Here is a 15,637-nt window from a genome sequence, read left to right on the forward strand (position 1 = left end):
GGGTGTTAACCCTACCTCGTGCGTAACTGACTCCCGAACCCGTTTTCTCGAATTTCGTAGAACAAAATCGTTTTAAGGTGAGCCGATCACACCTCAATACAAGGATCGGTGGCGACTCCAATTTTTGTTTTTAAAGTCGACAAATACATTTTTGTTTTCAAAAAGATGGTTTTGACATTAATTCTTAAAAATTTTAAGAATTCTAACCCCTAATTTTTGGTATGTTAGGACTCTCCCCTCTTTAAAGAAATTTCACCCTTGAAATTTTCCTACTGGTTTGCTAATTACTTAATCACAGAATCCATTATTCAACCACTATGCTTCCACTGCGCTACTCTTAAATTTTTTTTTTTTACAACCTCTATCATTATAAATACACAATATCATTAAAAAATATATTATTTTGAAGATCAAACTCATATTAAAATGCCTGTTTCAAATACTTGACTAACTAACTAAGGGTGGGTTTGGATGGGCGATTGATTGTAGTGCGTTTAGCCTACTTTTTGTCTCACGCTACAATATCATTACAGTATCTAATCTCACTGCCACTGCTGTTTTTACACTAACCGCGGGTAAACGCACCGTCCATACAAACTCACCCTAAGCTACTAATACAAATTAAAAGACAATAAAGTAAGAAAAATATAAATCCTTAAGAAAATAATAATCCAGTATCCATATTTTCTTTATTTTAATTCTAAACAGGGTAGATAGTTATGTTACGAGTCTAAACAGCTAACGTTTTCATTAATCTAGTGGAGAGAAACATCAGAGGGGAAATCGCGTGGATATTTATTGACAATTTGTCTGAGTAGTTTCTCTTGCTCGATAAGGTTAGATGGAGGAAGATCGTAAACATCCGTGAACAACTCCGTAAGTGGTGGCTTCTCCATTCCCTCCGCCACTTGAATCGCTTTCAATAGCTGCATTGAAAAAATTTCTCAAATTATTTACATTTGCATACACCATTTTCTTCTCAACATATATGTATAAACTTGCCTGTTTCTTTATGCTACTTCGGAGATCAGCTTCATCCCTTTCACTCCACCAACCATTGAGTTCAACCCATTTTCTAAATTTATTTACCGGGTCTCGATCCGTTTTCCAGTGCTCGATTTCATTGAGAGAACGATATTTGGTCGAATCGTCGGATGTGGAATGGTGTCCAACTCTATATGCAAGAGACTGCGACATTTATTAAAAATTTATTATTTGGTACATTGACGGACATTCATTTAACCAGATATGAAGTTACCTCAACTAGGACCGGTCGTTGCTCATTTATAGCCATACTACGAGCCGCACGAATGGCGCTATAAACAGCAAGTGCATCAGTACCGTCGACTCGAATGCTTGGGATTCCATAAGCTTGGCCCTTAACAACAACACCGTCGCCTGCCAAAACAGGACCGATTTCGTTTCGTCAAGTCTACGGTTCAAGTAATGTTTATGTGAAAACAACTGATGAAAACATACTTCGAAATTGATCTGATGTTGGTGTACTAATGGCCCAGCCATTGTTGCGACAAACAAAAATAACCGGGGCTTCCATCACTGCTGCAAAGTTCAAACCAGCATGAAAATCTCCCTGAAGAAAAAGGGCAGTTCATAATTAATAACAATTGTGAGAAAATGATAAAAAACAACATAAGGATCAAGCCTTAAAACCTCGCTGGTACCGCCATCACCGATAAAGGCGACAACGCAAGCGTCTTTCTTATCCATCTTAAGAGAGTATGCCATGCCTGCAGCTTGAGGAAGCTGAGTTCTGTCAACCACAAATCCAACCAAACACTCAGACATGAAAACCAGTGGTGGAAATTTCATTGTATCTATTCGTAGTTCGAAAACCGAGCAATCTTACGCAATCGGGGATGAAACAGTGACGAAGTTGTGCTTGCTTGAACCGTAATGAACTGGCATCTGCCTACCTTTCCCACCATCATCCTTGTTCCCAAAGCATTGGTTGACAAATTCTTGCAATGTGAAACCACGCCACAGAAGAGCTCCTGGTTCCCGATACTGAGGCAAGATAATATCATCTTTGGTAAGTGCAGCAGCGGATGATATGGTAGCCGCTTCTTCACCAAATGATGTCATATAGAACGATATTCGCCCTTGCCTTTGTGCTTCATACATGAAAGTATCCATAATTTGCAGACAAACCATGTCACTGTACATTTTCACTGCCAATTCTTTGTTAACCTATCCATTTCATTTTCACATCAATTTCATAAATATTGAATTTGTCAGAAATCTTGAATGCAATTGTAATAAGTGTACTAAACATATCGTGTTAATTGGGTCTACCTTTTCAAAATCACTACCATCTTTGATTAGCTCTCCATCATCACCAAGAACTCGATAGCAAGGTATTCTTTTATCATAAGACCCTGAAATGAATTTCATTTCTGAAGTATATGCAACTTTTCCTCCTGGAAAATCTAAATCCTGCCCACGTTTAAGATAATAAGAATTGTTTAAAGTAAATGTAACCATATATATATTTAAAAAAACTCTTAAACAATAATTCAATAATCATGCACTGTCGAATTTTGGGATTAAATTTTGGAAGGCTTACTAAAATTTTAAAAAGTTTTAGGAGTCTAATTAGAATTTTTTTGAAAAAAAATTAGGGGCTTGATTAAAATTTTTTGAGGTTAATGAAAATTTTCTAAAATTTTAAGAGAGTTTAATTAAAATTTTTTAAAAAATGAAAAAATATAATAAAAAATGAAAATTTTTTGAGGCATAGTTAAAAAAATTTTAAAATTTCCAAAAAAAAAAAAAATCAATATTTTTCAAAATTTTGGGGGCGAGTCCCCCGTAAGTATTTGCCTCTGTGTGTAAGGCATTACCAAACTTTTGCAATTCATGGAGTGTAGGAACTTTTTTTTTTTTTAATTAACTAGCATCTTATTTGGATTGAAACAATTATCGAAAAACTAAATTTCTTTTTTAAATGTATTATTTCATATATTTTTTATAAAAAAACCGTAATTTATTAAGGTCTATTGAGTTGATAATTTTAGTATACGTGCAACTTTACATTTATAAATCTAGATTAAAGCTGTTTATAGGTCAAGTTAAACTAGGTTTGTGTTTATCATATACAATGTATTAATACTATTTATAGTTGCCTAAGTGGTTGGTCCAAAATAAGTATATTAAATTTTGTCAAAATTTGTTCATATTAAAAAATGGTTTATTCAAACATATTTAAGCTTTCTTATATTATTTTTATTTTAACATATATAATTATTTTTATTTAATAGTTAGTAATGATATATATTTTTTCTTTTATTAAACTAAATATATACAACTTAACATATTTTTTAATATTTACATTATAGTATAGTATATTTAATTTTCTTATGATATAAATTACATAATATATAAAACAAAAAAATATATATATCATAAACTTGAAAGCGGACAAGACCAAGCTCGGATTGGACTTTGAATAATTAAACTTAAGTTTGACTCATATTTTAAATAAATTTATTTTTTTAAAATGTTTTTTTATACCTTACAAATTTTGAATGACTTTTGAGCTGATCAAATAAATAATGCGTCACCAAATCTAATCTCAATTATATAAATTTATATGGATGATATGGCATTCTCAATCACATGGATTTATATAAAAACATATACTTTTCTTGGTTTCTCGCCCATTTTCTAGTAAAACCTTGGTCTCTCTCCTCTCTGCATTAAAAATTACCAAAACCATAAATTATCCAAATCCAAAATGTAATGGTTATCTATAGTTTCAACATCAATCGTCACCATTAATGAGCACTGCTTGACCGCGTCCGATCAACTCCAAAAATCAACATAATGCTCTCCTCACCTCTTCTTCCCGCTCATCGTAATTGATTTATCAAAACCTTTTTATGAAACTTAAATTTTTCGGCCCTGACACTTCACTACCACACAGTAGTACTAAATCTACATATCAAACTCTGGTCTTGGATATAGATGAACTTACTTCAACCAATACTCAAGTCGAGACGGATGGATATAGTTCACATGTTGAGAAGGCTGCGACTGTAGGGTAGGTCTGCATGCAGATGCAGCACCTAAGTTTAATCCTAATCCTAAACTAGGGTGGGCTCACAAGGAGGGTTTTGTTCCTAGATATGTAGAGAGGAAAATGTCCTAGAAAAGAAATTCTCTTGCGTGGTGGAAGTAATAATGTCTCCAAACTGAATAATTGCGAATCAAGAAGGGATGAAGTTGGTTTTAATACGAAAAATTCCAAAAAGTGACATGGCTTGGATCCGTTATTATGCAGTATGGTCCATTTTTAGCCTATGGTGTAGGGCAGCTACTAATTTGGGCATACCTGCTGTTTCTAGCTCCAATCTGGTTCATTTTTTCTGACTGATGAGGGCCGTTTTGAGGTTAAAAAATAAAAGGGTCCAAAAATTGTTTATTTCATTAATAAAAAAAATAATTAAAAGATAAAAATATCTTTAAAATAATATTTATTTTAGATAAAAAGATTCTTAAATATTATTTGTTCTTTGGTATAAATAATAGATTTTTAGTAGGATAATTATCCTGGCCAATATTAATGGTGTAAAAAACTCAACAAGTAGATCTAAACTAATGCCAAATATTTTTTTAATTATTATTTTATTATACTTTAAAAACAAACGACATCAATCTAGACAGAATTTTTTTACTCCAGTAACAATATATAAAATAATTATCTTTTTTTAATAAATTCACAATTAAATTGAGGTTGGATTAATTCATCATATAGTTAAGTAAAATTCTTAAATAATAATAGTATGAATAGATATTTTTTTCTTACTTGAATATAAAAAATATTTTTTTTGATGCATTAAAATAAAAAATTATGATTTATTGTGATAAGCATCACGCCATATCCACTTATAATTGGGTTTTTTTTTGTATATTTGAATCCTTATACTTTTTGTATATTTATGTTTTAAAATTCAGGTTCAATTGTTAACTCCGTCCAATTTTTGTAATAAATTCACTTATATGATATTTTAAAATAAAAAAGATACTCAATTAATTGTCATGTTTAACATTACACATTAGACCAAAATTCGTGCTTAATTTTGAATTTTGTCCTTTTTATTACTAGTAACTAATTTTAAAATAAAAAATAGAGAATGATTTTTTGGAAAACATTGATGTTGATGTTGATGTTATCATTAATGATTTTGCATCTCAAAATGCTCGTAGAACCCATTTTTATGATTTTTTGTGTTTTTGTAGTTGATGACATAAGAGTAGATTGAATGAAAAATGTTTTTTTTTTTGTTAGAAAAACATATTATTTGCTTAATGTCATAAAATGTATTATTTTAATGAAATTACTAGTATATCATTTTATTTTATTATATTACATTTTATAAATTTTTAAAAGGGTCTGATTTATTATTTTACCTAGGATCCAAAAATATCAAGAACGAGTCTGATTTTAACAACAACATTTTGTCATCATTATCCTTGAAAAGGATATAAGTATAGTTGACGTAGCTGAAAGTATAATGCAAATTTTTAGAAAAACTTAAAAAATATATTATTTTATCTATTCTTTATTAATTTTATATTTTAATGTCTATTATCTAATGTTATATATTTAAATTTTAATGTATAAATTACATTATAAAAAATTAAGATTAAAACATGTTATAAGTCATTGTATTCTTTGTAAATTTAAAATTTAGTCGTACTTTTATTTCTAATATTTTAGTCTCTTTACTAAATATTTAGGTCCAATTGTTAACACTAATAAGATTATTTTGTTAAATTATGGTTCATTACACCATTATTTTTTTAGTTATATTGCTATCATATGAGTGTTTCTTTTATTTTAAAATGTTACACCCAGGGGCGATGGTAGAAATGTATTTTAGGGGGAGCCGAGATTAAATTTTAATTTTTAAGATAGTAAAAATACAATTTCACCATTTGAATAGCCTATATCTTTATAATTTTTAAAGGATTAAATCAAAATTTTATCATTTTTAGGGGGACAAAGTATAATTCTCCAACAAAAAAATAAAAAAAATAAAATTGAGTTGAGTTAAATATATTTATTAATCATACGTAACTATAAAATTACATTGGTTAATTCTCCAACCAAAAAAATCAATTCTATACATTATAAAATCATATTCGGAAAATCTAATGAATGGAGGAGACAGTTAAGGATGTGTTGAAAATTTAATGGTTTGTTGAATGACTTTGGTAGTTCTCTTGCTGGGATTAATAAAAGTATGAGTTTGGGCATAAAAATAAAAATAGTAAGTAGGTACCTGATCACCGTCGTCGTCTTCGACTTGTTTTTGAGGTAGGGAGGATTTGAAACGCTGAACCAAGAAAAGGGAAGCCATAGTATTAACGCATGGCCATGAACGTGGGACTAAAGCTGAAGCAACTCCAGGTTGTAAGGGATATCTCCACCACCCTCCTTTCATTTCACCTGCTTTGCCCCTCAGTTCCACCTTTGAAAGTGCCTTGATATGATGAACCATGCCACTTGATCTTCTTCCCCAACTCGCCATACTAATTCCAACAAGCTCTTCTTTTTCTTTATTTTCTGTTATAATTTTATATGTTTAAGGGCTAATCTGAAAGAAAAATGGTGTTTAGAGAGAGATGGATAAATTTAGAAATGAGTGAAAGCAAAATTTTGTGTAATGTAGACCTCCATAAAAATACAATACCAACACCACATGTTTAAATACAAGTAAATTAAATATATGATGACTGATTAAAGGTGATCATGTAAATTTAGTTTAACACGTTTATATTTATACAAAATTACAAGGGATTTTCCATTTTTCTGAATTAGCTCACAATTAATAAGGTAGCTAGTTGTTTGGGGGACTAGTGTGATAGTTGTCATTGATAGAGAAGGTTACCTAATTAACTCTTTTTGGTCCTTTGTTATTGCATAATTAATTAACTAGTTATAGTCTCAACACAATTTGGGGTTATGTCTGTGGAAGGGGTAATTTCAATTTATAGATTTTGGCCAAACAAATCCTTACATTCCTCCTTTCATTGTCCCAATATTTCTTTACAGCTACACATGATTAGTAGCAATCTATAACTATTTTAATTCATACTGAATGCTAACAAGTTTAGTTTTACTTTAATTATTAAAACAGCACACAGGATTTCAAGTTTTAAGAAAAAAAAATAACACCTCTAACTTCAAGGATTATGGGATATCATAAGTTGATTTTAACCTATTTAATCAACGCATTCAATCAAGTTGGTTCTAATTAACTATACTTATCTTGGTTCAATCAATTCTAAACTACTATGGGCTACAGTACCTAAGCTTCTATATTGTCACACTGCTTAGATTAGGTAATGACGATCTTGGAATGAAAATTGGCTTAACTTTCCCCACCGCCGTACCGGCAGCCGACCTGATTGCTTTACGAGGCACACACATCAACTAACAAATTCAAGACTCAAATAAATGAGAGAATTCCATAAACCAACTTAATTTTCATAATATGACTGAGTTCTCATTATTTTTATGTCATCATTTTAATAATTCTTTTTCAGAGCTTGCAAACAGATTCATTAAAACATTGGATTGTTTTTGGCTAGACCCATTTTTAGCATTGGGATTATTGATCATTAAATGTAAACAAATCAATTGATAACTAATCAAATCCTTTAAATATAGACATGGATGAAAAGAGAGTTGTTTAGCAATTTGTTTGCAAGATAAAGGCACCATCACGGGAATACTAAAAGAAAGAGAATCCAAATGCAAGAAGTGAATCAAACATAAAGGAGATAGAAAGGGAATCCAAATGGGCTCCGCCATTGTTGGGGGTTTTCAAGCTGAATTGAAGTTGAACAGTCATCTCATTCATATCATTTTCCATCCCCCAAAACCAACGGTTCATCATCATCCACCTGCCATTCTAGATTCTACACTCTTGGCTCTTCAAAACAAAAACTTGATTTTCACCACCTTATTAAGACAAATATGTTTTAATCTTCTGACAGCAACTCATCATCTAAATGGCCAACACAGGCTCAAAAGAAACACATCATCGCACATCCCATGAACTAAACAATTAGATGGTATGATTATTCCTTGTATAATAGCTATTCATCACCTTGTATCAAAAGTTCAAAGCAAAAACATATACAAATCCTTCAATGGGTTAAAAGCATGAAACAACCATAATCATACAAAGGGTGCTTCTTTAACCTGTAAATTGAAGAACAATAGAGACAGCCTTCGGTTATCCAATTTACCCCTTAGCACCCTCTATCTCAAGCTCTACATGAATACTGCTATTTTCTTCCAATTCCCAAGTTAATAGTTCCAATATTAAATATATATCTTTTCCTCCCTCATGCTGTAACCGATCTGCTTCGAACATGAATACATGGTTTTTTGTTCCAATCCAACTGCATCCGACGGTTTTCTTCAACCTCTGCTTCATGGCCTTCTTCACTCGAATTATACCTTCCCATTTACCACTCATCTCGTATGCACGATTCAACACCGAATAGGGTAAAGATGACTGTGGTTTCTGTTCTATCATCTTCTTGGCTATTGTTTCGGTGATGTTCAGGTTGGTGTAAGTCGTAGTAGCAAGTGCTAGTGATTTCCAAACTAAAAAGCTAGGTTCAAAAGGCATTGTTTCTAAAGTATCAAATGCTTCTTTGAATTTACCAGCATGGCAGAGCATATCAATTACACATGCATAGTGCTCATCACGAGGTGTAACTCCGAATTCTTCCTCCATTGAAGAAAAGATACTCATTCCTACATCAACAAAACCGCCACACCTGCAAGCCAATAGAATTCCAGAAAGTGTTATTCGATCCCGTGCCAGACCTTCTCTGAGTAGTTCTTTAAATAGTTCCAATGTCTCAACAGCTCTGCCGTTGTGAGCCAAACCCATAATTAAAGTATTCCAAGATATTATATCTTTTACATGCATTTCAGAGAAAACCTGCATTGCTGAGTCAATTAATCCAATATTAGTATACATATCAACAAGTGAAGTGGCGACAATTAATTCCGACGAAAAACCGGATTTTATCACCAAAGAATGGATTTGAGGTCCTTGCTCAACTGAAAGAAAATTTATACAGCTTAGAATACTACTTAGAGTGAACTCAGTAGGCCTACAATCCTCCCTAAAAGCAAGCAAAAAAAGTAAGAAAACATCATCCTGTAAGCCATGCCTAGCATAGCCTGAGATCATAGAATTGCAAACCAGAGAATCCCAACGTTGCACTTCTTCAAAATGCTTAACCGAGTCCTTCAATACATTGCATTTCGAGAAAAGGTCAATAATGGCACTCGAAACAATGGGATTCGAGATGAACCCCATCTTGATACATAGAGCAAATATTTGGTTACCCTTATCCAAATTTCTCAAATTAGTACAAACAGCAATCGCATTGGACAATGTATATTCATCTGGGGAATAACCAGACGCTCTCATTTGATCAAACTGTTCCAATGCCAAGTCTTCATGACCTGACTTACAACAACCCGAAATTAATGAATTCCAAGACACAACATCCACCTCTTCCATACTTAACAACACACCAAAAGCATACTGTACCAATCCAAGCTTACCATACATATCAATCAACGAATTGCCGATCACTAAATTGGACAAACAAACACCACTCGTAATCATGTTACAATGAATTTCCTTCCCTTGTCTAGCACAAGACACTAATGTTGTCAGAATTGAAAACGTGAACTTACTCGGTCTAACACCAAAGTTCTGCATTTGCTTAAACACTTCCAATCCATGATCCCAAAATCCCAACAAACCACAACCCGAAATCATCGAGTTCCAACTAACAACATCTTTCTCGGGCATTTCGTCAAACAATGAACATGCTTTCTTAAAATGACCAAACTTTAACAACCCATTCAACCAAATGTTCCAAGATATGACATTTTTGTCGTTTATCTCCTCAAACACTTTGGAAACATCATGAAAAGAGCCAAATTTGAGATAAAGGTCCACAAAGCGATTACCCAGAAAAGTTGTGCCACTGAATCCGAATTTAATCAACTGAGCATGGATAGTTTGGGCAAACTTAATGGAGTTTAAGGATAAACAATGGTTTATAAGGTTGTTGTAATGTGAAAGTGTGGGTTTCTGAGACCAATAAATTGGTTTTAGGAAAGGGCGCATGCATGGAGCAAATGTTTCTTTATACGAAGCAAGCTTCGAAGTGTTACAAAAGAAGCTGAGAAACTGATAAATGTTACTGTTATTTTTATTTTATTTTTATTTTTTCCCCGAAAATTTTAATATTCTTATTATGAATTATTTATAATGCCACATGTTTATTTTTAGTTAAAATATGTTGCTAGTCCCTATACTTTGAAAAAATTCAAGATTTAGTCCCTATACTTAAAAAGTTAGAAATTAAGTCCTCCAAGTATTTTGATTTAAAAATCTATGTCCAATTATTAAATTCGTAAGCATTTTTATCAAAATTTGTCAATTTGAGATGTTGATTAAGCTGCTCTTGTGTGACTTATCTTATGATTAATGGAAAATAAACATTTTAAGTTGACAAATTTTAACAGAAACTACCAACCGTAATAATGATTGGACTAGAATTTTTAAATTGAAAAAGTAGGAGAATTGAATTTTTAACTTTTAAAGTATAAGGACTAAATCTCAACTTCTATAGAGGTAGATTAGGGTTTGTAGCCACCTTGCTGCAGGACAGCCAATTCAGTCCAAACTAGTAGCTTGGCCCAATCTCTGATCTGGAACAAAATGAACCAAGAGTTTTAGTTTGGTCATCCAGGCAGAGATGAAGGGAACTAACCTCTGAAACTCTATTGCTAACAGGCACCATTGGTGACAAATCATGTTAAAATCTGCATCTGTGAAGTTAACACTCAGATATCTTCATTACTTTCTTTTTTATCTTCACTTAGAGGAAAAATGGATTCCCAAAAAGAGCTTTCTTTAATCCAATTGTATATCATGGAGGACTAGAGATTATCTGGAGGAGGGATGCAGCATTCTGCAGTGAAACCAAAGTGATAAACCAGCTCATTGCAATGAGATAAAAATCAAAGCAATTACAATCAAAGCTTAAGTAACCTGTCAGAACACATACCGACAAGCAAGTCAAGTACAACGTCACAGAAAAACCTTTTATCTCTCCCTGGAACTTGATGAGTGAAGCAAGTATAAGAAGCTAGCCCGACACAACGTTTGCCAGTTGCCACTACGAAGGTGCTTGTTCAACTGTCAGCCCAACTGAAACCGGGATTCTTCTGAATTTGCTTTTCTCTCATTATCTTTCTAACAATAGCTGACGTTTCCCATTCACCAGAGGTTGCAAATAAGCTTGATAACTGTACGTAAGCACTGGAGTTTCCAGGATCAAGCTCGATAATCCGCTCTGCCACCTCCTTTCCAAGAGTTTTGTCTCCATGCGCAACACAGCCTCTCAAAACAGATAACCACAAACTTGCATCCGCCTTAAAAGGCATTTCCCCTATGAGATCCATTGCTTCCTCAAGGCAACCAACACGGGCAAAAAGATCAACCATGCAAGAGTAGTGCTCTATCCCCGGATCATAATGATAGTCCCTTTTCATTGAGTTAAACCACTTTCGTCCCTCCTCTAGAAGTCCACAATGATCACAGGCAGACAGGACTGCTATAAATGTTACGTCAGTTGGCGCTACACCAGCATTTATCATTTCATTGAACAACAACAATGCTTCAAACCCATGACCATTAGTAGCATAACCCATCAGCATGGAATTCCAAGAGATTTCATCTGATTTTGTCATTGTGTCAAATATTTTTCGCCCATATTCAACTAAACCACATTTGCAGTAGAAATCAACAAGGGAGGTAGATATTATTTGATCAGATTCAAGTCCAATGTGAGTAGCTTTAGCAAATACTTGATCACCAAGTTCAATACTGGAGATGCTAGCACAGGCACTGATGGCACTAGCCAAAGTAAACTTGTCGATTCTCAGGTTTAATTTATTCATCTTGAAGAATAGATCTAATGCCTCAACTGGACAACCATTTTGACTCAGACCTACTATCATTGAATTCCATGATATCAGGCTTTTATTTGGCATTGTCATGAAAATCTGCTTTGCATCTTCAATTCTTCCACAGCTGGAATACACAGTGATCATAGAGTTAAGCAAGATTGTATCATAGGCTTCAAGCTCACTAAACAACTTGCAAGCATCATTAGGCTTTCCAAACTTGGAGTAAGAATCAATCAGAGTGCTGGCTACGATAACATCAGAGACCGCACCAACTTTATGAGCATGACCATGCATCTGTTTGACATGTTCCAAAATGTATAAACTACTGCAGGCCCTCAGAATAACTGCAATCGAAGAAAAGTCTTCCCGAACCCCTTTTTCCCGCATCTTATTAAAAAGAGCTAATGCTTTAATTTCCTCATTGTTCAAAACATGTCCTGAGATCAAAGAATTCCATAAAACAACAGATGGATCACTTTTTCTATCAAATATTCTTCTTGCATCAGTCATTCTGCCACAGGTTGCATAACCAGAAATTAATGCAGACAAAGAAAAATCATCCGGTTCTGTCATCAAATTCAAAACACGACTTGCACCATCCAAGTCACCACATTTCCCATATAAGTTTATCAGAGAACTGCACAACACTGGATCAAGCTCTATTCCCGCAACCACCATATGTGCATGAATCTGCTTCCCATATTCTATAGCTCCCAAATCAACGCATGCCCCAACAACAGTTGCCAACACAAATGCATCACCCAAAGATCCCGATTCTTTAAACAGCTCAATAGCCTTTTTTGCTTCCCCATTCCGAGCGTAACCATGAATCATCGAATAGCAAGCAAACCCATTTTTCCTAGGCATGTCATCAAACAAAGCCCCTGCAACTTCTAACTCGCCCGCTTTGGCAAACCCGGAAATGACTAAGTTCCAGGAGAAATCATTTTTATGCGGCATCAACTGGAACAACTCCAATGACTTCTCTTTATTTCCAGATTTCATGTACCCTTCAATTAGTGTATTCCAAGAAAAAAAATTTCTCTGCGGCATTTCATCAAACAGTTTCCAAGTCTCAGCCATAGTACCGCACCGCGCATACATTTGGAGGAGGCGATTTCCTACTGTAAGAGTGGAACCGAGGATACCCTTTTTGAGGAAAAAGAGGTGGAGCTGTTTTCCTAGGAGAATGGAGTTGCGGGTTGTACAAGATTGAAGCAAACGACCATAATATTGGTGATCAAGCTCCATGGTCATGGGAACTAGCTATTTGGTCTTTGGTAGATGATTTTATCAATGTGTTACGGTCATCACACAAAGAAAAAGACCATAAATTGTGCTTTACGAAACTGTAAAAACTATTATATATAACTTCTTGGTTGAGAATGTAAATGGATGTTAATGCTTATTGCCCAAAGGTCCAACATTCAGCTTTAATCACTTACTCTTTTAGATTATTGGCCAAAGCTTCATGTGTTTATATATTGAAGTTCGAATATGCATAAGCCACAATTGCATCAAGAAATTCCATTAGCAATACCTTTTTGAAGTCATATATATATTTTTTATAAATTTTATTCATGTATTTGGAGAATTTTCAAAAAAAATCATATTTTCATCTGAGAATGTGTGAGACACCAATTTGGTATGAAACTTCATTGGTACTGCTGTTTTAATCATTTTCTTTTTGTTGTTGTGCTCATTGCTAGCAAACCTCATAATTAAATGCAGCATCTTGGGGAAGCAAAATCATTGATTCATCTTCAATTTAAAGGGAAAGAAAGAAAACACTTTAATTAGCATCTCTGAATATTATACAGTCTTAGCTGCATTTCTCTGCAGTAACAAATCTCCTGTATGAACTGAACCCTAAACATTTAACATTATTTGAAAAAGATAATTACATGTTGAACGCCATTTTAAAAAACGGCTCAACTCTGAGGATTGGCCTCTTTTGACCGCAATGCTTTGGTTTTTTTAGGGAAGATAAAAGCCAAGCAACCACTTCTCCTATGCCTGCATTGCACAAAAAAGAACAATCATTTCAACTTTAGACATAGGAATCTGCCTGTGAGCAACGGAGGCCAGTGACACATACAGAGATTATTGATTCCTAGATCTTCCCCTAATGTTTAACAAATTTAATATGCAAACTTAGGATCATTTGAATTGAGCAATAAGTTGTAACATACCTGCGGCTGGTAGTGCTGATGCTCCGGTAGCTTCTGCCGCTGCCACTGCTGCTGCTACGGATGCTTTTGGTGCTGCCACTCTTTATAGTTGATCCGCTGCTGTCGCTCTCGCTCGACCCCGATCTCTTCTTCCACCAATCTTTATCTACAGTCTTACCAGATGCATCTGCTACAGTCGGCTTTGGAGAAACTTTTGAATTACCATTCGTGTTAGGATCATTCTTCTTACTCGTATTCTTCTTCATCTTCTTCTTTTTCTTAGACCCTAACGAAACTGGAAACACCATTTTTAGAAGAAACCCTCCATTATCTACTAAGCTCCCACTCCTACTAAGTTGCTGTTTCTGACTGTTCTGCTTCTCGTTCTTGTACTTGCGTTCATCGATCGAATTTGAACCTCTCCCTTGGGCGAAACTCTCCTGCTTCGGTTCCACAACAACGACAGGCTGATGTTCCACGAGATCTTTCAACGAAAGCTCGTAACAAGACTCGGGCATTTTACTAACCATTTCCATAAGCTCCTTTTGGCCTCTAGCTATGGCTTGAGCTCTCGACGATGGCGATAGACACCGGTAATTAACGTTGTTTTCATGTTGAGGACTGGATTTCCATAAAGGAGGACTGGAAATTCCGGACTCATCGTCCGCCATCAATGTTTCAGCTTCGAACCTCCCTTCCAAGGTGTTCCAACTGCTGTAATTTGCGTAGTTTTGAGCAGTTTTTTGCACTTTGGGACCGTAGTTCATGGCACGATCATAACTGTCATTACAATCACTGAATCCTCCAGTTAAGTGATCCGACAAACTGACATAAGATTTGGGCAGTTCTTTGGTAGGATCAAACATGTTTGGTTGGTAAGACAATTGGGTGAAAGGAGAAGGAAGAGGCAGGGGAGCAATTGAAGATGGTTTAAAAGGTGGGTGTGGAGCCATTATCTTTCACCGACCCTTTGGAGTCACTTTGTGATTTTCTAAACAAAACTTGGTTTTAATGGTGAGGATTACCGAGATTATAAAGTAAGATATGTTACGTTATCTTAATTTTTCTTTTAATAAAATGAAATTATGAAGAAAATCCCATGGATTTGGCTCTAATGGGGGAGTTTTGGCTGATTAAAGTCAAGAAATTCTAGAGGGACATCCCTTTCTTATTTTTTGGGTGATTTGATTTTGGATTTTGTTTTGTTTTATTTTAGTTTTTACGTGGATTTAAAAAAAGAACCCTTGTCTCCCCTTGCTTTTAATGCTTTGACTTTTTACCTCTCTCTCATGGGAACGTATTTAACAAGTTCACTATTTTCTTAATAGAATAATATTTATTTGAATAACTAAATTTCGATTATAAATTATTTAATGTGGCACCTGTCTTTTAAAATATGCTTTTATTATAATATAGGTGA

General features: G+C 34.2%; 4 protein-coding genes across 4 annotated transcripts; all 4 read right to left on the reverse strand.

Moving 5' to 3' along the window:
* Positions 1–637: 637 nt before the first annotated feature.
* On the reverse strand, positions 638–6,772 carry LOC107910399 (2-oxoisovalerate dehydrogenase subunit alpha 1, mitochondrial). Its single transcript, XM_016838224.2, has 8 exons — positions 6,306–6,772; positions 2,314–2,454; positions 1,868–2,208; positions 1,672–1,771; positions 1,480–1,591; positions 1,259–1,398; positions 1,003–1,188; positions 638–926 (listed from the first exon to the last, which is right to left on the reverse strand). The coding sequence occupies exons 1-8, from the start codon at positions 6,552–6,554 to the stop codon at positions 756–758; spliced, it is 1,440 nt and encodes a 479-aa protein (XP_016693713.1). The 5' UTR covers positions 6,555–6,772; the 3' UTR covers positions 638–755.
* Positions 6,773–7,670: 898 nt separating this feature from the next.
* On the reverse strand, positions 7,671–10,336 carry LOC107910397 (pentatricopeptide repeat-containing protein At1g43980, mitochondrial). The gene has a single exon (XM_016838222.2). It carries the CDS (start codon positions 10,194–10,196, stop codon positions 8,277–8,279), a length of 1,920 nt encoding a protein of 639 aa, XP_016693711.1. The 5' UTR covers positions 10,197–10,336; the 3' UTR covers positions 7,671–8,276.
* A 23-nt stretch (positions 10,337–10,359) lies between these two features.
* LOC107910396 (putative pentatricopeptide repeat-containing protein At1g77010, mitochondrial) lies at positions 10,360–13,652 on the reverse strand. The gene is made up of 2 exons (XM_016838221.2): positions 11,143–13,652; positions 10,360–11,046 (listed from the first exon to the last, which is right to left on the reverse strand). The coding sequence occupies exon 1, from the start codon at positions 13,301–13,303 to the stop codon at positions 11,270–11,272; it is 2,034 nt and encodes a 677-aa protein (XP_016693710.1). The 5' UTR covers positions 13,304–13,652; the 3' UTR covers positions 10,360–11,046; positions 11,143–11,269.
* A 161-nt stretch (positions 13,653–13,813) lies between these two features.
* Positions 13,814–15,297, reverse strand: LOC107910398 (uncharacterized). Its single transcript, XM_016838223.2, has 2 exons — positions 14,239–15,297; positions 13,814–14,062 (listed from the first exon to the last, which is right to left on the reverse strand). The coding sequence occupies exons 1-2, from the start codon at positions 15,168–15,170 to the stop codon at positions 13,978–13,980; spliced, it is 1,017 nt and encodes a 338-aa protein (XP_016693712.1). The 5' UTR covers positions 15,171–15,297; the 3' UTR covers positions 13,814–13,977.
* Positions 15,298–15,637: the final 340 nt, after the last annotated feature.

Source organism: Gossypium hirsutum, chromosome D02 (assembly GCF_007990345.1).
Source record: "Gossypium hirsutum isolate 1008001.06 chromosome D02, Gossypium_hirsutum_v2.1, whole genome shotgun sequence".
Classification (NCBI taxonomy): Eukaryota; Viridiplantae; Streptophyta; class Magnoliopsida; order Malvales; family Malvaceae; genus Gossypium; species Gossypium hirsutum.